At 38.9% G+C, this 23925-nt stretch overlaps 1 protein-coding gene across 6 annotated transcripts in view; it reads left to right on the forward strand.

The window, feature by feature from the left end:
- plch1 (phospholipase C, eta 1) overlaps positions 1–23925 on the forward strand; it is a 71359-nt gene that overhangs the window by 9204 nt on the left and 38230 nt on the right. Inside the window, exons 2-3 of one of the 6 annotated variants that reach the window (XM_026191882.1) lie at positions 1421–1531; positions 22145–22291. In XM_026191882.1, the coding sequence (XP_026047667.1) occupies positions 1453–1531; positions 22145–22291 (226 nt within the window). In that variant the 5' untranslated portion in view covers positions 1421–1452. Of the gene's footprint in view, positions 1–1420; positions 1532–4816; positions 5605–12753; positions 14190–22144; positions 22292–23925 lie in introns of those variants that run through there. The other 5 variants (XM_026191883.1, XM_026191885.1, XM_026191884.1 and 2 more) reach the window with 5 other exon arrangements.

Consider the following 23925-nt stretch of genomic DNA (forward strand, 5'->3'; position numbering starts at 1 on the left):
TGCTGACATAAGGTGGAGCAGAGCTGGAGAGAAGCCTCAGATTTTTGTGCTTTTGGCATGAAGGCAATGCAAAAGTTGTCTCATCTCCTTTAATTAAAAAGCTTTTTTGTTGAGCAGGAATAATGACACAAATTCAAAGCCGTGTTCCGCCAACTACCAGTGCACTAGGCTGCACTGATTAGCTGAAATATGTGCTATCAAAGCTTTCCTTAACTCCTTTCTGTGCCTTTGTTGTTCTTCCTGAAACACTTTCTTTGTTGTTTTCCTCCACACCCTGAAGTAAAAGGTGAATATCTGTGCTTTCATATGGTTTGTGCTTAAGTCAGTTGTTTCTATTACATATAATTTTCTTTCTTTAAATATCTTGTAAAGTTAACTTCCCGCAGCAGCAGTTACCAGTGCATACCTAAACAATAAATGTACGATCTGACTGATTGTTGAAAGTGTAGTATTCCAGTTGTCTGCTACAAGAAGAGTTAAAAAATTGAAACTGTTCCACTGACACTACAAGGCACTGACATTTTTGGATTATGCACATTCTGACTTGAATGACACGGATCTCGTATTAATAGGACACATAAGTCTTGGTCCATGTGGTCTATGATAAACACCATTCACATTACAGGTCCGTTTTAAAACAAGGTGGTTGCAGGATCACAGGAAAGTACTTTCACCTTCAAGACACTTGACCCTTGAGCTCTGTGTGTTTCAACAGTCAACTCTCCTCAGGTCAGCTGAAACCAGACGGCAATAACTGTCTCAGGGGCTCCAAGCCTTTTCAGAACTACACACCTTTGGTGTGTGTTTGTATGTGTGTGTAGTATGATGCAATAAATCAAAGAAAGACAGATGAGCAACAGGTGGGAAATCACTAAGAGCTGCCATGGAAATGGTAGGAATGAAAGGTAATCTGGAGGAAGTAAAGGGAAAAGAAGAGAAACGGAAAGAAGATAAATGGGAACACATGTTGAGAAGTAGATGGGAAAAATCAAAGGAGACAAAAAACTGAACGAAGAGAGCTGGCTAGAGAAACGGGACCTAGTTGGTGAATGCAGAGCAGGCGAGACAGCAGGGAGCCTGGGTCGTGTCTAAATAGCAACAATCGGATAATTTAATTCAATTCAAGCTTTGATTGCAGAAGCAGGAAAGGACTACTGAAAGATTACTTTCATGTTGACTTTTGCCATTATTGTAATTACATCTCCATGTCCAGAAAGCATTTAGTCTTTAAACCTTCAATAAGCCTTATTTTAAAATGGAATCACTTGCTGTTTGAAGATTTGTGACTTGGCTCACAGCTATGGACCTGCAGTAGAATTATTTTATTATATAACATATATCATCATATTACTTTTTACATTTATCCAGATTTCTGCAAACATGTTGAGACAACATAATCCAATTGTCCTCTCCTTCATAGGTCATCCAGTTGTTTCTTCTCCTCTTCTCAAAATGAGCTCCTGGGTGGTGAACAGGAAAGGAGAGCCGCAGTACCGACGGCACTTCTTGGCAGACAATAGCATTTTTCACGGTAAATATCAAATAGAAACATACACAATATTCTGACACCTGCATGTCTTGAGAATGGACACTAGAGGGAGATGCATTGCCAAAAAAAGTGCTTCAAGTAATATCAGACTAGAATCAGACTGCAAAGCCAATACAACAAAACCTCCCTATTATTGTGTAAAAAAAGACAGCTGCAAGCAACTGACTCAGTGCATAACATACATGGAAAAACTGTTCATAGATGTTTGTGTTGGCAGGTTATTGGACTTTCTTTTATTGCTTTCTTTCTTTTATTGATGAAAAGCATCTCTTTGCCTTCCATGAATTTCTCACCATGGAAAAGAGTACCTGTGAAGTTAAAACAAGATATCTCTTATCTGTTTCTCACATTTCCATCAGTACAAGGTAATGTGTTTATGAAGCTGTTACCAAAGCAATGATTTTCAAACCATTTAATAATATACATAATTGGAATGATCACAGAGACAACATATCAAATGTTGAAACTGACTGATATGTTGTAACTGCTTGTGTTTTTAAAACATATATTTTTGATGACAGTAACATTTTTCGAAGATGTTGGGACAATGGCAACAAGGGATCATAAAATAATAATTTGAATAATTTGACTACTGATTAGGTTAATTTGTAAGAGTACAGAGGGGAGAGGTCTAGAATTCATAGAGAATCTAGACTTTTTTCAAATAAAAGTAGGCAGGGAGTCACCATTCTGAAACTTTGCATGGGATAAAATGCAAGAAAATTCAAGAATTACAGATTTTTTTTAATGTTTTTATTTTTTATTTTTTATTTTTTATGGTCAACGTAAGCAAAATGGAAAATATTTGGGGATAAAAATATCTGGACACAGTGTCACCAAAGCAAATGTCTGTATAAGAAGCAATATGGAAAAAAATAGATGGAATATTTGTGACATTTGGGCACTCGGCATGTGCATGGACTTGGGAAGTGATTGCCAGAGAACACAGTTCATTCCTCCCTCCACAATTAAAACTGCCACTCAGACCTTATATGTGCAACATCCAGAGTTGAAAACGTATTCTGTTCTTTGATGCATTGAAATTATTTTTGGAAATCATAGAGGCTACAGCGAAGAAGACCGATCCAGATTATTAGCAGCTAATACCTGCTTGACTGAACGAGAGTGCACTGGTATCTTTAGCATGGGTACCCCTTATCTGTCGTGAAGGTACCATCATGCCGGACAATGTATACAGGTTTTGGAGCATTGCTTTCTTTCTTTCTTTCTTTCTTTCTTTCTTTCTTTCTTTCTTTCTTTCTTTCTTTCTTTCTTTCTTTCTTTCTTTCTTTCTTTCTTTCTTTCTTTCTTTCTTTCTTTCTTTCTTTCTTTCTTTCTTTCTTTCTTCTGTTACCTTTGTTATATCAAACTATATCATTCAAACAACAGCATGGCATTGTAGTGAAAGAATCTAGGTTCTAAACTGATCTGCCTCCAGTCCAGACCTGACACCCACCCAAATTTTGTCATATTGCTGTAAAATGACAAAAAAATTGACTACTGAAAAAATTACTGCTGAAATGCATTGCTTTTAAAACTCCAACAGTTCATCTCCTCACCACCCAAGCATTTACAGCTTTTTGTTAAAAGAAGAGGTGCTGAAACACAGTGATGTTAAAAATACCCCTGTCATCACATTCAAAATGACAAAACAGTCAGTTTTCAACATTTATATATTACATTAATAGTATTTTCAAGTAAAGGGGGTTGAAATTATTTGGACATCACTGCATTTTATTTTTTATTAACACTACAGCTTCTTTGGAAATGCCATACTTTTCTTTTTTGTAATACACATCATCTGAAATGTTGAGAGACTTTACTGTTTACGTTAGATATAATCTAAGTCGGTTTTTCCTTACAGTTTTTCTTAATCTGAACTAAATCCAGACATGCAGTTGCATCAGTTTGATCTTGATCTCTGCACTGACAGCTCTGTCAGAAAAATCCATGAAAAATCTCTGATGGGTTGGTTTGCTTCTGAGTTTGACACACCTACAGCCGACAAACCATTTACAGCCTCACCTTGACAAACTGCCTCCCGACTCTCCATCCTACTTCGGTAGACTGTGTGCTATGCTTTGGCTGTACCGTTTCTTGTCAGTGAACTGTAGTAGAAAACAAGCATGACTGCTTCAGTGCTCTTCTGTGGATGATGGACTGAGCTGACTGACACAGAGAGAAAACACAATTACTTGTTTTCCCATCTGTTATGCTTAGAAATCACCATGTGTATGAAATTTCAGACAATTTCTGGCCATGTATTTATAATTTGTATATATAATTTCTCTGAGGATGAAGTTGCCTTTTCTTTTAGAATCTGGGAGCTATTAATGTTGGGAAAATGAAAAAAGTGTAGCCTGCTGAGCACAAAATGAGGATGCATTTTCAGTGAGTGCTAACCAATTTAAAAAAAAAAGAAAGAAAAGATACTAATCTTTTAACTGTTGTCTAAGCTGTTGTGTCATTTTAAGAGGTGAAAAAGGAAGAAAAATCAAACAAGCTGTATGAAATATCTGCTGCATCATTTCTGGAGTTTCTATGTTTCCATTAATGTCCTTGACATGTTTGTCCTTTACTGTCAGAGCATATTTATTTCCCTTTTCACTTCTTCACTCTGCCTCTTTTGCTTCTTCCAAGTTGCTTGCAGCCTTGTGAATTATCAAGTTGGCTGATTTTGTTTTTTTGTCTGATCATGATATATAAACTAGACACTGCCAGGTGTTTTGGGCTGGGCCCATTAACTGTCTCTGATCAGGCAAGTGTGGATGAAGAGATGTTTGTGTTTAAATCAGAGTCACCAATTACCTTCTAATACCCAGGATGATAATGGACAACATACAGTCATGCAACACTAAACTGAGGGCGACACGTGTTCAGACATGCATTTTTGTTTCTTCAGACAGCACTAATCGATTTGGTAACCTCTGCCTCTGGCTCCCAGTGTTTGAACACTGCGCGTCTGTGTGTCTGCTCGGTCATTCCGAAATTGTCTCTCGCAGTCCTAAATGAAATGGCTTTAACGAGGACCAGTGGACGAAACTAATCTATGAGATTCAGACTGAGTAAACTTTCATTAGGGAAATGACTCTACTGGGATGATACGCTCCCGGCTGGACACACACATAAAAACGCTCACACGCAATTTAAACGCTAAAAAAACCTACCTATTCATTAATGTTTACACGGGACTTGCTCTGCCTCTGTCGCTCTCTCTGGGGAACCAATATGTCCCAATGTGTTTATTGCATTCCTATTATTTCACGAAGCCTGCTTCCTGTTGTGTCTTGGAGTAAGCATGGAAAGAGACAGGCAATGTAAAGTGGGTCATAGCGCTGGCATCGCTGCGCAATTGTGCCGTATTTGTTGTTGTTGTTTTTATCGTTTAAGACTACAATCAATCACTGACCAAAAAAATATGCTTGTAACAAAACAAACGGATGTTGCACGAACTGATTTTGGTGAGGAATTTAAACTGTCGTCAAGCAGCTGATCCACGCAAAAAAACAACAACCAAAAACTGGCGAAAATGTCCAAATGACCAACTCGAGTGGCTAAAGCCAACGCGCTTTGCGCTATCATTCACGTTCATTCATTCCACGCCCGTCTTGAGCTCTCGCTCATTAACATCCACTCTCCGCCAAACCCATCGAGCGTGTGAGAAATCGGCTTATCGTTTTGCTCCTGTGTTGCGCCTGGTGAGAGGAGAGGATGTGCGCGCACAGGCTGTGGATGTGAGCTTTGGTGATTTGTGAATCCACTCTGCAGACAGTACAGGGAGGCAGGTACTGAGGAGCAGTTTGCTTCTGGGGCTTGTTTTTTGGATTCTTAAAACAAGTGTCACTTTATGATTATGACGCGCTTATTGTGAACAGTCTAGTCATCATGGAGAAATGGACTAATCGGATACTTTTTGATGGCATCTTGGCATTTCAAACCGCCACAACTAGGGAATAAAATGATGCCCGAAGCGCATGGAGGGATTTTGTGAGACCAACAACTTCAGTCCTAAATGGCAGAGCTTGAAGTTTGCAGAAATCTTAGTTTGGAGAGGGGTAAGTGATCATTTTCAGCACTTGGACATTGTGGTTATTTGGTATATCTGTCTCACAGAAGACAGTGCGGTGCACACATTCCTTCGCGTGCGCACCAGCCTACATCGCAAGAAGGCTGGAGCGTAATATCTCCACTGCGCTTGTTGTGGGGAATTATCATCACCCACTCTGCTACAAACGCTGGAATAAGGAACCTAATCGCGTTGTCATTTGCATGAGGGATTCATTAGGCAGTATTTAGGCTGATGTTTATTGGCGTTTCAAATACAGAAAGAATTCATTACACTCGGGGTAATATTTTAATTTTAATTTGTAAACTGCTGAGCGTTTATGTCAGCTTATATGAGAAATGTTGATGAGGAGCAGCAGCGGGAAACTGTCCCTGGTGCTGAAAATGCCCCTTTGTACGTGTCACTAGGGGGCAGAAAACCCCCTTAATTTCTCGATTGGATAACTCTGCCCTCAGTCCATATAGATCTGCATCCTGTAAGATCTGGATCTTCTGCACTGTTACAGAAATCTAACCATATCTGCGATGTTCACAAGTTCTGTCAGTACAATCCTTGGTGAGAACATGTCTCAGAAACTGACACACCACATAGCATTACCACATGCCATAGCTCAGTAAAAGAGGTGGGCTTGATTGTCGGTGGCATCAAGAGAAATAGGATCATTTTGAAAATCAGGCAGGGGATGTCAAGCGCCATACAATGTGGCAGAGCTGTGAATTGAGTCTTGATGGTCAAATTGAAGCCCTAACAGTCCCCGGGCTATTACAGCAGCCCTTTTATGATGTTGAAAATATGGAGAATCCTTGGCACTTAAAAGCAGAATACGTCAAGCTTTCAGCCCCCGCCACCACCCCTTGCAGTGCCAGGGTTTGTGTGTTTTTCTTTCTCATTTTGGGGTTTTAGAGGGAGGGCCCTGCCAACCTTGGACATGACACTAGCGCTTTATTCGTTTTGAACAACTCTTGTGCTTCATGGACAATCTGCTCTTGCTGTGAGAGAAACTGAACAAAAAATGAAAGGAAGAGGAAGGTATGGAGGAGCATGTATAGATACTAATCTCCTCCACATGGAGGAAATGGCTTTTCCATGTAAAATGTGTTTTTCCTCATGTGTCTCTCCTGCACTGATGATGATGATGAATCACAGCACGTTCCCCCTGTCTTCTCTCTACCGTCATCTTTGTTTCTGCCTCTTCCTTTTTTGTAGCTTCGGGGCAGAAACAGCAAGCAGACACCAGGAAGAAACTCTCCCAGTCCTTTAGATCTTCTCTGTTCTCCAAAAGTATTTCTCTTCTCTTCTCTTCTCTTCTCTTCTCTTCTCTTCTCTTCTCTTCTCTTCTCTTCTCTTCTCTTCTCTTCTCTTCTCTTCTCTTCTCTTCTCTTCTCTTCTGACAGAAATGAAATAAATATGATACCACCAATCTCGTCCAATTTTAAATAGGCAATTTTTCAATAAGGTATAAAGTATATATAATATGATACTGAAACACGGTACTGCTGGAAAAAGGACCCATGTCTCTTTAGCTGTTCCACTGCATAGGTGCTTCCAGTGTATTCAGTTTAGCAATAATCAGTTTCCTGTTTATTAGTAATGTTCTTTTCTTTTCTTCTTTCTCCAAAAGGATCTTCTTTTTTTATTTATATGAAGTAAAATTTAATTGCTGCTGGGTTAATTTATCAGCCTGTGTGCTGACATAGCAACTGGCACATCACATCTGTTCTTGCCTTGGATTTAAAAAAAATCCAACTCCTTAAACCTACTGGGGTTCTTTTGGTAATTGTCAGCATGAATCTGCAGCCAGGCAACGCATTTACCACACCGTATTAGCGTTTTAAGTGGGAAATAGAAAGGAAATTATCCATAAATACAGGCTTTTATTTAATTTCCTTTCATCCCTTCATCCTTTAATGAGCTACCCAGAGGTCCAGTTTGCTTTTATTCAACACTTTTCGGCCTCCCTGATAAGAAGCAGAAGGCAGGCAATCATATCTTCTCTCAAATATTTTTTGGGAAACTGTTGAGATCACACAGGTTTTTATGGCAGTCTGGCTCTGCTAGAGATACCACATCTTAATCATCCTTCCTGGCATTGGGAAGAAGAAAGAAGAAGCTCAATCACTGCACGAACAGCCAACAATCGTACACCAAATGTATACATAAAAAGCGCATTGACACACATGCAGGGTTCAGTTCCCGCCTTTGAAGTCACTCCTCCTCCGCTCGGGGACCCCCTGTATCAGCTTTGGCAAATGCATTATCATGCCGCAGTTGTCGTGTGTTTATTTTTATTCCGGAGTTGCTCCACACTGCACCCGAGGGAACCTGGAAACCCATTTGTAGCACTGGCAGTGTGAGCATTGCCCTAAGAGCTCTTAATTAGGTGGAGTAAGTGACTGCGACATAAGAGTGAGTGTGTATTTTTTTATGTTGCTAACAAGAAGCCTTACCAAGTGTTCTTAACTCTACCCTAGAACTTTTGTGTAATGACTTTGTTTTAAAAGGAATTTTATTTGAAAGTACACTCCAGATCCTAGTTAAAACCTATTGGCACCATGTTGCTGTCAAATATAAAGCACTGGAGTTATACAAATGATTAGTACAGCAGATTATTATCTTGGCAGCCATTTATTTGTGACAAGTCGATTCGTTTTAGTGCCATTAACAACCTATATATAGGCAGGAAATGTAGACATAAATACATGCCCAGAATTTTAACATTAGTGTGGGCTGTTTTATTAGAAAATGCAGCCAGCCATACTATACATTGCAATCGTGGCTCAAGAGTTGGCAGTTCGTCTTGTAATCGGAAGGTTGCCGGTTCGAGCCCCAGTTTGGACAGTCTCGGTCGTTGTGTCCTTGGGCAAGACACTTCACCCACCACCTACTGGTGATGGCCAGAGGGGCCGATGGTGCGATATGGCAGCCTCGCTTCTGTCAGTCTGCCCCAGGGCAGCTGTGGCTACAACTGTAGCTGCCTCCACCAGTGTGTGAATATGAGAGTGAATGAATAATGGAATTGTAAAGCGCTTTGAGGTTCTCGAAAAGCGCTCTATAAATGCAATCCATTATTATTATTATTATTACTATAGCCACAATCTCAGGCACTGACAGTCAGAGTAAAGTTGCATAATAATATCAGATTTGGAGTCGTACAATCTGAAATCACCATATTGGTGTTGCTTCTGCATCATTATAATGATGATTCAGGAGCATCGTTATTGCTCATTTGGCTCACTGAGCATTTAGTTATCATTAGCCAGGAAGTTAACTAATGCTTTTAAAAACTCTCATTAGCAAGCCAACGCAGGTAACCTAAATTTGGCTTACAGCAAACACAAAATTAATAATATGTTTATTATAGTGAATAAATTAATAAAGAAAAGAGAGTTTAATATACACAAAGAAATATTTCCCCCTTTACCTCCAACAGAGCAATCCTGTCTAATTTCAGACCAACGTTGTTATGAGGCAGGACCGACACCGACACACGGATCTCAGATACATGAATATTATTTGATTGTTTAGCACTGACACAGAAATAAAGTGTGGAAATGGAAAACTAGTAATGTTTTAGCAATATTCATATCATAACATTGTTGTGTAGCCTTGTTGAGCCTGGGCATAATACGATATAGACTAACAAATTAAGCTATTCATTCATTCATTCCTTCCTTCCTTCATTCATTCATTCATTCATTCATTCATTCATTCATTCATTCATTTATGGGTGTGACTTTTTTGATTGTTTTTTCAATTGTGATTTTTCTACCTTTGGATCTTTGGGTTGAAACTAATGAATCAAAACCCTCCATGAATTTAATGCCCTTCCAATGGTGATCTGTTTTTTTGTATACCAGGTGTTTGTGATTGACTCTGGGGCTGAGAGACATTTGTCTGCGTGCAGACTCTTTTTTTAAACTAATTTGAGCTTCTGCTGCAAACTTGTGAGACTGGAGTGGGAGAATTGAAAAATAAATTAAGAAATTTGTATGCAGGCTCTTACATTTTATTTGGTTAAATTCTGCACAATCTGTTCTTTTACTAGCGATAAGAAATTCTTCACAATGTCACATATCTTGCATCCTTGCATTAGTCTTCTTCTGCTTATCCAATTCATAGTTGCAATGGGACTGGAGTCTATCTCAGCTGTCATGGGTAAAAGGTCAGGTACACCCTGGACATGGTGTCTATTGCAGGGCTAAGACAAAGAGACAACTATTCATGTACACATTCAAGCCTACAGCCAGAAAAAAGACACAAATGCAACAATTCAGTGAAACAGAGCCTGAATTAATAGCAAAATATGATTTTTATTGACTTCACTGCAGTTTTGCTGCATGTTCTGACTCATGGGCAGTATGTTTGACACTTCTAATACAGTTCATTCACTGTTTATTCTTAAGTAAAACACTCTTAAGTAAAACACAAAACAAAGTGTTCAAATCAACGCAGATATTAACGTGGCTAATTGTTCATTCTGCTCAAAAGTTTGGGACTGATGCAGTCTAGTTCAAGCTGCCGCATTGTGATGATTACAGAACTAGCCAGTACAGGCACCACACAAGAGGTTATTATCTCAGAATTATGTTAATTATGACTTAGTTTTTAGATTAGGATTATAATTCTGTGGCTTTTTCTGTTTTTACTCCTTTCACAAGAAAATTACGTGCCGTAATTATGTATCATAAATCCATGCTACCACTCCCGTGGTGATGCAGGATAGTCGGTTTAGACTGGTTTGCACCTATATTCAAAACTTACACCTCAGTTATTTTTCCACTGTAGGATAAAATATTTTCTTTTCATATCTTAACAAGGAGTAAGTAGTTTTAGTTTCTGAAGCGCAACCTAACCTTAACCTTAGCGATATTAATATTAGTGTTAGTATGAAATTGCACAATGCAACACTGCTAAACAACAGCGGGGGGCAGTAGATCATAAAACAGCCATATGTCTGCTTTTAGAAGGCAAAATTTTTTTTGTTGAGGTTTGTTTGAACTCTGTTTAGACTTGTGAAAGCATGGATCCATCCTGCCTTGTATTAATGGGTCCGTCTGCTGGTCATGATGTCATAATAAGGAGGCTATTCTTTAGACTCCTTAGTACCAACTGAGTATTCTTGTTGACCATGTCCCTCCCTTTATGAACACAGTGTACCCATCTTCTGCTAGATGCTTCCACCTCACAGTGTCACAAAGCTCAAACAATCTCAAAAGGGTTTCTTGAAGATGACAATGAGTTCGCTGTAGATTTCAGTACTTTTAAAAATACAATGGAGTTTTTTTATGCTGACATTGTGGATCAAACTGTTATTACATAGTTATTTTTTCCCTGAGAATATAGTTATGATGATTTCACATTTATTAATCAGTTTTTCATATTGTGCATTTTAAAATTCCGTGTATGCAGGAATAGAAATGGCAAAGCTCGAATATTTACTTGCATATATTAGCAAATGACTGTTTTGATTTAAAACAGGAACATCAGAAAATGTGTCATGGCTGTGCAGCTTTGCAGTTCTTTAATTAGCGTTTCCTGCATGTGGTCCGCATGTTGTCTCTGCATTCATACAGGTTTCCCCTGTGTGTCTTTTCAATCACACATCAGGTGGATTATACTCCAGCTGTCCCACAGCTAGGAATGTGAGGGTCTGCCTCTCTGTTTTAGCATTGACTGACAAACAGATTCAGGCTATTTACCTGCTTTCCACCTCATACATACTCGGAATGGCTCCAGGCCACCATCACTATGAACAGAAACATGCAACAAGACAAAGTGAATCAATTAAACGCCACATCAGGATTTGTTATCCTAGAAATTATGTTCACCCAGTAATCACATTGTTGGGAAGCTTACTGATGGAGCAGGTGATGGAATTTGGAATTTGCCAAGGCATTAGAAACAGCAGTGTCACAAATGAGCTGGGGGCATTCATCCCACCATGCTATGGCCTGATTTCCAGAAGTCGTCATCTGTCACAGAGCTGTGCGCCTCACTAATTTAATTTCATAAGCTGTTGAATGTCCTGAGAGGAACAGCGAAACAGGATGGAGACTGGATGATATAACGCATGAATATATGTAAGAAGAAGATGTGATGGGATTATATGAAGTTTAATTTGGGGTTTATCATCTTTGATCTATTCTGTTGCAGTGATATGAAGAAAAAACCCCAATCTGCCTGATTATCTAATCTTAGAAACACAGACTGGTTCTTGTGGATGTTATATTCCAAATAAAAATCCTATATAATATTATATTACATACAGCATAAAGAAAATTGCATACAAGGAATAAGAAAAAATACCTCCAGAAATAATATTCTGTGAAACACTGAAAACTGGCATGAGGACTTTCACCTTTCTTGAGATTTGGATCCATCAAAGGGAAACTCCTCGCCTCACATATATATTTATTTATATGTTACATTTCAATCTGATTTCAACTTCTGTACAATGCAGTTTTACAATTTTGGAAAGGGACTTCAAAACTCTTTCTTTTCACTGACTTGTGTCAAAGAAAGATTAAATATTTGGTTGTAGTGGAAAAAAGTAAATATATTCAGTTAACACAATGCGCCTTTAAAAAAACAACTTTACTTTAAAATTATATTAACATGTAACAAAAAGTGAATTTGAATTATTAATTAACTGTTGCAACCAACTGGCTCTGAAAACTTGGCGAGCAGACATGGTCACCATGGAGATCCACCATGGTCTCTTGGACCTTAGGATTCAGCTGGAAGCCCTTCTCCTTGTCAAAGTAGTCCAAGCATTGGTACATTGGTTCTTCCCAACAGAGGTTTTGCAGCCTCAGCAGAAACACGAGCAGAAAGAACCACAGGATCCCCTTCTGCAATGACCACAGTGTAACGTTCACAACTGCATTAGTGCCAGTGGTGCTGTACACAGACACAGGACAGTCAGCAAGCAGTAAAGGACAGCATGACTTTCTTGTACTTAAAGAGCTCCTCGCTGTACCTCCTCTCCTCCTCAGCCCTTCATGATTGCAGGCACAGATGATCCCATTCAGCTTTGATCTGTTAAACTTGTGGCTAGAATGAATCTTCTGACTGTTTTTTGAACAGTGTCTGAAGCAGCTCTCCTCACTACATTTCCAAAGTTGTGTTTCTAATGATAAATTAACAACTAGCATTTCATCTCCAAACAGCTATAGTTCATGCATGCGGAGGTGTGACATTAAGCATGGTATGAATTCCTTTCTCAAGCTTTTTTGTCCAGTCTTCAAGGAGACAGTGACCAATAACGAATCCTATTATCTCTGTATTTGAGCATTTTTTGCATCTGGCCTCTCTTCATCACAGCATGCTCTTCTTGTCTTAAGTGCAGCTGTTCTGAACAAACTGTAAGTGCTAGAAAAGAGACGCATCAGTCCAAGACTCCTCTGCTCAAGGGTAAAAAGAGAGAGAGAGAGAAAAAAGCTGTACTTTAGTATAGCCTGAAAGACCCAAGCTATCCCTGACTGCAGCCATTCATATCCTCGAGCTATTCTATAGCTTATTGAGTTTGATTTTAACACCAATTTAGGGTATGAAAAACAACACATGAGCACATTAATTAAATGACATTATAGTCCTTTTTTACAGCATTATGTTACTCTTAACAAATGGCATCTTTCATCGCCTGATCAAATAAATTTTAATGAGAGAAGAGGACTTTACCCCCAGGAGGGGGCTTGTGTATAATAGCAGAGCATTTAGTGCAAGATAGACAGATGTGCCATCTCTGAGTTTTCCTGTTGTACTCACATCCCCACACACACTCCTCCCACATGCCAGCCCATTAAATCTTACTTTTGGTAATGCATTATCATGAATGTTATGTCATCATTCTTATCCCTGCATCCCGCTAGTTGACCTTAATGAACCCTGCTGATACAGAGACAGAAATCTGCACTATCCTCCTCCCATGCTCTTCATAATCACTCCATAAACTGCACAACAATACAAATCTGTGCGTCAGAGTAGCATGTTGGCAGCCACAGTCACACAGCTGCACATGTTCTGAAAGACCTGCGAACATCAGAGAGAGGTGGATGGGAAGAGCGGGAGTGGTGAACAGATGACCAACCGAAAGGTGGAAATGTGTATTTTTAGAGAGAGAGAAGGCTGTCAGATGAAGGTGACGCTACAGATCAGAGCACACCACAGAGGAAGATGAACAGCAGGAGTGTTGGTGTGCTTGCTTCTTGTTTTGAGTGTGGAGGCTTACTGTCTGGAGAGAGTGCGCGCTGTCCGTCAAGCCTAATTTGAGGAAAAGCGCAAGTGGTTTTCAGAGGGTTTAGCTACAGGTAAAAGCTGAGTGTGTTTCATACTGGGACTGAGCCGAGGCACACTCCTACAGGCGAATTTGGATTTTTTTTGCCGAGGAAATGGAGGAAATTTGTTCACTTTTTGGTCCAACTTCTTTGTCTGCTCATAAAGTACAATCCACCTTTATTCACGGTCCTGCTGAAAAGTCTGCTGCGTTAACAGTAGCGACCCTTTTGGCGCGTAACATATACCACATTGGTGGCACCGTGGCTGTACCACAGAAATGCAGGCTTACACAGACTGGTAAGTTGATGTCTGTGATGTCTGTGTGATTTAGGTATGTGTATGGATCGAGTCAATAATGCAGACTGAAGCAAACAAATAGAGCTGACTGGATTTTCATCATCCTTTGCTGACTTTTTTATATTTAAATTGATATATGTTGTGAAAAACTGGTATCTTCGTGTTTCTGTACAGGTTTTCTAAAACTGCGCATGAAGACAAACATATTGCATATTGAACACATCACATCCTGGTGCTATTCATAGCACAGGAGCAGAGCAGGAGCTCATGTTTATGCAATGGAATATCCCCAGAATAATCAAATTGCTCACTTTCAGCTACCATAACTTTGAACCAGCAGAAGAGCCCTCATGAGGAAAGATTTGTCTAGTTTGTGTGTTGATTTCTGCATATTTTATCTCACATTGTAATGCTGCGTAAATATAATTCATTTTGTCCTTTGGACAGCCAATCAACCGAGACCGATTCACATCTTGAATCAACTTGCATACACAAAACAAAACCTGCAGGTCATGAAAGCTATCGGGCAGAAGTCTCCATTCGGACAGCTTTATTCTTGTCTAAATGCTGCATTTGTTTTTCAGTAGTCAAACTGGCTCAGATAGTTTGAGTGTTGGTGCCTTATGCCACATGAATAGTGCATGAAGTATCAGGCAGATGCTGGTGAATATGAATTTATGTAGTTATGAATAAATTATGATAAATCTGTGGACTGTTGTCCATTCTAGTCGTCACCCTTAGACCAAATCTTAACAGAGATCTCATGTAGGGCCATACTAGAATTGAAATATTAGCCTGAGTAGATTAGACAGTCAAATGAGGCCACGGCTGATAAGAATCTCACATCAGTGTTGAGATTAAAAAAATGACAGTTACGATTGAAAAAGATTAATGAAAGCTGTTGTAGCTGATAATCAAATACCAGGTATTATGTGTTTGCAATTCCAGGCCTTATAATATGGATCTAAGTAAGAACAGGCTTTGTTCATCAGGTTATCACAGAGGCGTCTTCATCACCTACCCCATTAAAATATGTTTGAATTTCCTTGGCCTCTGTGGAGAGACAAAGCTTTGATCTGCTCTCTGCTGTGCGCCGACAGAGATGATGAGATTTTACACATGCATGCGTGCACGCTCATAAACACTCACACAGCAGCACATGCATGTGTAGCAACTGTATTTCATTCAATGGAAATGGAAGCTAAAAAAGTAGAAAAAAGGCTGCTCTTTATATTTTCCCTACTCTCATATAGCTAAAAAAATATCACATTTTTACACTTGGATGGAGCTGCTATGTGTCTAAAATCCTTTTTTTTTGGAAGGGTGCCGGCAAAGCACAAAGACCACCATCAGAGGATAATTCACATAAAAATGTCAAGTGGGGTTAAAAAGGCAGTGAATTCAGTTTTGCAAAGGTGTCTCTAAGAAACAGACAAGAATTACAAATTTGAACTGAAATGGTAAAATTCATATCTGCTCCTCAGATGGTTTAAGCAGAGAAATTGGACAAGAGATGAGTGTCAAGGTGTTCAGGCCGCCGATTATTTCATTCAACATCACTGATCTTCAAAGAGCTACTTAAATTAGTTCTCATCTATTATTATGAGCTGACTCCCCTCTCCTGTGTGCACATTAACCCACCTGCTCTCTTCCATTCTGCTTTTCAGCTTTTGGCCTAAGTTTGAGATTTGGCTCTTTGTGGTGCTTATCATGCAGATGGAAAACAGAGTGACAGGAGAATGCCTGCAGAAAGGTCAAGGAATAGCAGGGATGGATTGAAGAAAATAGAGCAAAAATGGAGATGCAATAAGGGAGGAAGTGAACTTACTTTAGGTTGCGCTTCAACACAAACTGATGATGAAATGATACCTGGATTTCAGTCTTCTGTTTCTGGAAAGCTGCCTGTTTTTGATGTTGAGCTGGATGGATAAATAAAAAAATGACTTCTGTATTCCCTTTGAGAATTTTCTTGTGAAATATATCTGACTGCCTTTCTGAAAAACATTTTTACATATTTATGCTCCGAGGGAATAGTGGGAGCATGGGCATGTACTTTCTAGGGCTGTTGAATAGCATTTATTCACTTTGGGGCTGATTTGTGATGTTTCACATCCAACTGCTGGCAGAGTGATGCTGTGAGCTTGTCTAGTCTGAGTCATGGATTTTACAGTCTGACATAGCGAGAGAAGACCCGGAAAAAGATTGTGGATGTGATTAGCATTACAGGAAACCCACATGTGACAGTGCCATCCATTGAAATCCATTGTTAATGAAGCTGTGGATTTCATAAGTGGCCATGAGAGATAAATAATGCAACATGTCCTATTTTCTTGTTTTTGATTAATTCTTTTCTCTAAATCTCTCTGCATCTTCAGTGTCCCATTATTTTCTACAGCCCTGAAGGCTTTTTGCAACACCATAAAGTACTCATCCATTATGAGCTGATATAAAAGTTTGTGGTATTCCCTGTTTTGTGATAAATGATTAAAATGGCTTAAAGCTGGGTATAGAAAAATAGCGTATAGTGTTTATATAACTGTTAGTGGGTCTAATGAAACCTTGTGCCTGAGATTCTATTTCTTCTGAACTACAGTGCACAGGTTCTGGTTGTATTATAGCTAATAGTTGTATGTACTGTAGAATATTTCAATGTCATTGTGAATTAATTTATTCATTAGGGCACTGTCAATGAGGAGCTTAATGAGCAAATCTCCCAAACAAGTTTAGACAGTTTGGTCAGTTTGATTTAGGCCTCGGTCCCACAGGCCTAAAGACCAGTTGGCAACCCCCTGGCAACCTGTGGTCCCAAGAGAAAACGCTTATTCCTTGACTGGTTGGCGAGTGGCTGCTGCCAGTAATTTGATGAAATTGATTGCAAAGAGCGTGCTGTAAAAGCGTCCCTGATTTTAGTTTGATGATTGCCACAATCACTTGTAGTTTGCATGGAAGACACCTGCTTTTCTATAAACACTCCCCAACTGCTTGCTGACTGGTAGTGAAATTTATAAAAGTGAGACGCAAATCAAAAAATAAAGTTCTTTCAAAGTAAAAGTTTAAAATTTTACTATGAAGGCAAGCGTTTCTATTACTGGTTTGTTTGGTGCTCTTCGCGGTTTCGTTGTCACTTAGCACATAGCTGACTAATGTTTACAAACAAGTTGGTGCCTTCCACACAGTTTTTTCAGTGACTGCAGCAATCTGCTCAGAATCAAAGAAATCACAAGGAAATTTAGCTGTTTGCGACTGATTTCACCAAGTGACTGCTGGTAACGTCCATCAACCACTCGCTAATAACTTCAAAGTCAAGTGAGGGGCTTTTGAAGCTATCCAATGTGTTAAAAGAAACATTTTTTTCTTACTATTATTTATGGTTGGTTTTTATGGTTAAAAAAAAAAAAACAGTTGAAAAGAAACCAAAACAGCAGTTCATGCAAAAATATTAGTAAGTTCAGAAGTATGGCATTAGGTAACATTTATGTAACAAGAGCTGAAAATGGTGTAACAAATGCATCCGGTGTATAGTAAGCAAAAGTGGAGGTGGGTCATTTACAGAGAACAAAAACTGTATTTGTTTTATATTTACATAAAAACAAAAATCTTGTTACCATAATCTAATAAGAGTAAATATATTTTTGTTCACTCGGTGACGCTGCCCTTTCCTTTTTATATCTTAGTCATGCCCATTTGTCATATCAGATGTTCACATTACTAATTCTTTTACTGAAATTCAAGCTTATCATTTATAAAAGGTGACCCTTGCAGTCCATTACTGTTGTCTAAAACATAGTCCTACCCCAACACTATTGATATTTCTTCTGATTTGCTGGAAACTGCCGGTTAGAGTAAATAGCTTGTTGTGTACTTCGCACATATTTGTATGTATCTTTTGATCTTTGTTCTCTTTTGTGTTAATAACATGGCAGGCTGTGTGACCATCTTTGCATTCATAATGTGCTGTGAACCTTCCGAAGCGATACGCAGCTATTGGACTCATATGTTTACGGTTGTGTCCCTGGAGTGAGCATCTGTGACTAAAAGAACTCATCTTGTATTGAAAGCCAAATTTGTGCCATTGCTAAGCCTTTCCTCAGGATAGAGAGAGTGCAGATTGTACTCAGCGCTCTGCTGAGTGTGTGCTCTGTCAAGTACGGTTAAGAGAGGTTTGACTTTTGGTGTCTTTAAAGATAATCACTCATGTCATCAAAAAATGCATTTTTAAATTTATTTCTGTGTGTTTGTGTATTTGCTATTACAAATATAATACAACTTCACTATATTTGACCTTTTTCAAATTTTGATATGGAGTCTTTAGGCAGTTTTTCTTTATTTGTAAACCCTGATGATTTTGAGTCTTCAGGTTCCTTCACCATTGATCTGATGCAGAAAAAATATACTAGTTATTATCATGTATGCTTTTAACTGTATTCTTCTTAACATCTTAACCATTAACATGCACTTTTTACTAAATAATATCATTGCTGTGTTTGCAATATGAAAAAATGTTTTGATATGTTGAGAGTTTTGTCACGGTCTGCAGAGGGCAGACCGTGTGTGGGAGTGTGAGGATCCAGGTGCAGACACAGACGAGGAGACAGTACTGAACTTGAAACGAAAAGCGAGCCTTTCTTTTGGCTGATTAAAGTGGCAAAAAACTGAAAGAACCGAGGCAAGACTAAACTAGAAGCTGAACTGGGAAAACTAAGAACTGACACTTAACTCAGACGACAGGGAAGACTGAGACAAGGAGACAATGATGCATATGACTGAGACAACTATAAACAGGACTCTGTGCTGGAACAACAAAGAACTATGAAATGTATACACGTATGCAACATGGACATGACCAGCACAGAGTCCTGAAACCTGGCATAACATGGGTGAAGTTGAACAGATGATGCGATGACGATCAAAGGAAGACTGAGGACTTAAATACACACATGAGGTGATCAGGCAAAGTGGAGACGCATGCGAGCACAGCTGACTAGAATGAAACATAATGACAATACAGGGGAGAGTAACACTAACTACAATGAACAAAGAACACCAGACTCTTCCAAAATAAAACAGGAAACACAGAGACATAGACATGGCACGAACTTGACAACAAGAGCCACACAGACATGAAACATGAGAGGTAGACGCACGGACCAGGGAGAGATGAAAAAAGGGACTAAGAAACCAAGGACTAAAATGCAAACTAGAAATCAACTAGATGCGTTAAACTACAACATGTGACTACAAAAATATGCATTAGAACTCAAACACTGGGCCTCACGACCCAGTACCGTGACAAGTTTTTGTTTAGCATGAATTCTCTCTGAGTACATTTTCTTTTTTGATCCAAGACATTGAAATGGGACATGAGAACTTGAGCTTGCTTTCATTTATATACTGTGTTTAGGAGAAGAATTGGCATTTACCTTACGGCACCACTAAATTTTTAATGTTTTATGAGTAACTCTTTACAAGTAAACTCTGAAGTGTATGTTTTATTTCTTGTTTTAAACTGTCAGCGATCCACTTTGGTTTATAAAATTAATGTTCACATAGTATTTACAAGCTTTTTTTTTCTTTATCAGTAACCTCTTAATTACAGCCCCATGAAAGTACATGAATTACATCTTGTTAGGTCTATTACAGTTGTCCATATACCCTTAAATTCGATCCCAATCCCAAAGTAATCTCTTCATGACTAATTCATCAGTTTTTAGACACAGAGGGTTCTTGTGGGGAAATTTCTTAATGGCCAAGCAATTATAGAATACAGTAATGCTGAATAAGACATCAATAAGTGCTGAATAAGGACTTCTAAATGGCCCTAATGCTACAACTATGTATCCTAATAACTAGTTGACCGTGAATACTTATACCTTAATACAAAGTGTTACACTTGGCACTAATTGCCTCCCATCTTGAAGGGTTGGGAAGCGAATTCCTCAGCTCAAGCCTGTGGTGTGGCTCCACATTATACATCTAAAGTCAGACATTAACTCATCACCATAATCTACTGAAATGGCTTATAGTTTACAGTTAAACGGCTACTTCATTGCTTTTAAAAGTGGGGGAGCACAAACTTGGAAAATTTAAGATTAAGCTGTTTTATATACGTTACAAATTTTGCTGCTTTTATTCCATTCTTCATATTTTAATCTGCCTCCTATTATCTTTTTTTCACTAAGTAGCCCTTATAAGAAATCGAATCATTGTGTACGATTTTAAAGCTCGTCACTGATTAAGTAAATTACCATCACACTCCTTGTTTGTTCCCTGTTCCCCTTTTCATCCTATGTAAACACAATTTACATTTCAACCAGAAGTCACATTTTTTTCAGATAAAGGTGAGAGAAAACACACCAGACAATCAGTGACAAGCTTTAGAATAGAGAATAGCCTTTATTGTCATTGTTCGTTGTACTCTGTACAATGAAATGCAGTCTTGTCAAGAGAGGGGGAGGCTTTTAAAAGTGTGTCAGCCTTGTTTTAAGGCCAAATATTTGAATACCTGTCACTAAAATATTAACCTTTCAGGTATTTCATAACATTTTTTCTGTTTAACCTCTTTATTCCCCTCTCTATTTTATTTAAGTGTTGCATCCATGTATGTGTGGACTGATGCATGTTAACACAGAAATGATGCATACTTATGTGAAAACATGAAATATGCACAGCCATGCACGCACACATACACGCAGAGGCGTACACACACTCCACTAATGAGGATGGAAATCTCTCCCTCTCTCTGCTGTCATCCCTGTCTATATCTCTGCCACCAGCTGTCACGCAAAGTAAAAAGTTTGAAGCTTTGTCTTTTATCCTTTCTCAAAGCTGGACAGTGCTAGACAGTCAAGCAATCAAACACAAAGTCAATTCTTACCATCATTTCAGTCCCTCTGTGCTCCTCTTCAGAACACCCTGCCCTCTTCTTGCCATACTCCTGTTCATTTCAAGTCACTTTAATTGAACCTTTTCCAGTAGATAACTACCAGAAATTGAGTTTTCAGTTCGTAGTATAGTGTAGACACACATACATACGATGCAGTGCATTGACAGAGAGTGGACCTTCACCTGCCTGTGTTTAATGTGAAAATGTTAAGCATCGGTTTGCGATAAGTGCGTGTGTGTGTGTGTTTCATGTTAAAGCTGATGGGCAGAGACTTCAAAATGCCACAGTACTTAAAAAAAAAAAAAAAAAAAGGAATGATGGCACAGGTGCACACACCAAAACTTGAAGCCGGGGAGTGAATTCATCTAAATCCAGTCACCATAAACTCTTCTCCACAAAGACAACATCAACAAATCATAGATTTAAATCATACTGTTCACGGTGAGGTCTGTAGATAATCCAGAATAGCAGCAACACAGATTCTGCTTTTGAATTATTTCAGTTTATTGGAGAAATCTATTCAATACTGTGAGACCCTCAAAGAGAATTGCATTCAATCCAGCTGGATTGGGGAAGAGGGAGAAATGTCAGAGACAGACACCAGAAACCACTGAAACACTAAAAGTGAAGAAATCTGCAGAGGTATGTAACAAATTCAGCAGCCTTTAATGCAGCCCAATCTTAGCTTCCACCTGCTTCATCATAATGTGAAGATTTTTTTCCTCAAACAGTTCTTTAGGCTCTCTGTGAAACTTAGAACAGAGACATACACATTAGACAAGTCTCTCTCTCTGAGATCGCTCTACTTCTTCCTTCTCTGAGCTGCTCTCATGGGGAGGTCAGCGGGGTAACAGAAAAGCAGCCCTGTGTGTTTACACAGAAGAATCTCTGTTCATTTTGGTGTCTGACCCACATCAGCTGCTGGCTCAACTACTAACTGTGTGACTCTGTGACACTTTGCCACACTTCTTCCTGAGAAAATACAGTTAAAGCCAAACACCTGTTCCTTTTTTTGTCTTGATACGGTTCTCTGCTAACCTTGTTTGTGTTTGTGTGTCTTCGTTATTTGCAGTGGAGCGATGCATGAGTGTTATGCAGTCAGGGACACAGATGGTAAAGCTGAAGGCTGGATCCAAAGGGTTGGTAAGGCTCTTCTACCTGGATGAACATCGTTCCTGCATCCGCTGGAAGCCCTCACGCAAGAGTGAGAAGGCCAAGAGTGAGTATGCGTGCATGCACACACACTCCTCTGCATCGATACACAGATTCAAAATAATATACACAAACTATTTTTGCATCTGTCCTTCTGTCCGGCTTTCTATCAAATTATGGTATAATTTCTAAACATCGTGGATACATTTAATGGAGAAAATCTTCTTTATTACAACTTTTTTTCATAGTTTGTCTAAGTTGAAGTAGCACTGTACAAGCCTTCAACCTAAGTGACCATATGGGTGATCTGCCTTGAGTCTGTGCATGCGATTTCAGAGTAAACATCTGTGAGGCTCAGGCACTGTCACGGTCTGGCTGGGGCAGACCGTATGTGTTGCAGAGGAGGACTCAAACGCAGACCAAAACGTGGTGTGGATTAACAAAACAAGCCGTTTATTGAGGTTAGCAACGAGGGTACAAAATAATAGGGCATCGGTGAAAACTAAACAATAACCTAAACTGGGTGAACTAATAACAAAACATGAAAAACCTTAACCATAGTTAACTGACATGGGTACCTGGAGATGAGACATGGATGAGCAGACGACCTGACAATGGCATGCAGAAAACAAAGGGCTTAAATACATACATGAGGTGATCAGGGGAGGTGGAGACACATGGGGGAAACAGCTGACAGACATAAACCTAATGACAGGACCAGGAGAGGAAAGCTAAATACAATAAACAAAGAACACATGACATTGTCAGAATAAAACAGGAAATACTAAAACTAAAACATGACAACACAACTTAACAGACCTAATATGTGATGAATAAATACAAAACCCCAAAACATAGAAAACCCAGGAACAATAACTGCCTAAACTAAAGGCAGATAGGAAATAACACAAACTAAATCACATAACAAAATGAGACAAATACAAACATGAACTCAGAGCGCTGGGTCAGAGACCCAGCCTGTGACAGGCACAAAAACAAATAAAACAGAGGACCTTAAAAGACTCCTTCAGAAAGATTTTTTTTTGGGCCTCATTTCCACTATGGTCCAAAGATTTGTACTGGATCTTAAATGTCAAGCACACTAATCCCCTGACATATCAAAAAATTGGGTGTTTTTTTAAATGTAGTTTTTACAGGCAACCATGCTATGCTTTAACCTAGTCTATTGGTCAAATGGTTGCTTTTGTAACTCAAGAGTGCAAAATAGTGACTGAAAACAAATGCTGAGAGGAGTTGACCAACCAGAGAAGTTCTGGGAAAGGTTTCTTTGTTGAAAAAAGCTCTTTTGTTACAGTGAGAAATACTCACGATTGAAAGTAGTGTATATTTTTGATTAAAAATCAGAAATGAGCAGAAGTATTTTGTGTTAAATCAAGTGATTTGTGGACCCATCCATCAACCCCAACTCTGTTTGTAGTTTGCCATATGACCAAAGTAGAGTGCAGACATTTTACAGTTGCAGCATGAGATATATCTATTAATAAAAATCAGATAATTTCTCTGTTTCATGTTCTGATTTTTCCCATTAGTTGCTCAAGTCCACCTCAAATTGCTGGCCTGCCCCTTTAGTTGCTGAGGTGATTGTCCTTCTTAATTTTCTATATATGAGGAAAATGTGGACTTTAAAACATTCTTCATTTTACATTATATGACTTTTCAGCTGGTGGAATAAATATGTGG

The sequence above is a fragment of the Astatotilapia calliptera genome, chromosome 14, assembly GCF_900246225.1.
Source record: "Astatotilapia calliptera chromosome 14, fAstCal1.2, whole genome shotgun sequence".
In the NCBI taxonomy this organism is placed as follows: domain Eukaryota; kingdom Metazoa; phylum Chordata; class Actinopteri; order Cichliformes; family Cichlidae; genus Astatotilapia; species Astatotilapia calliptera.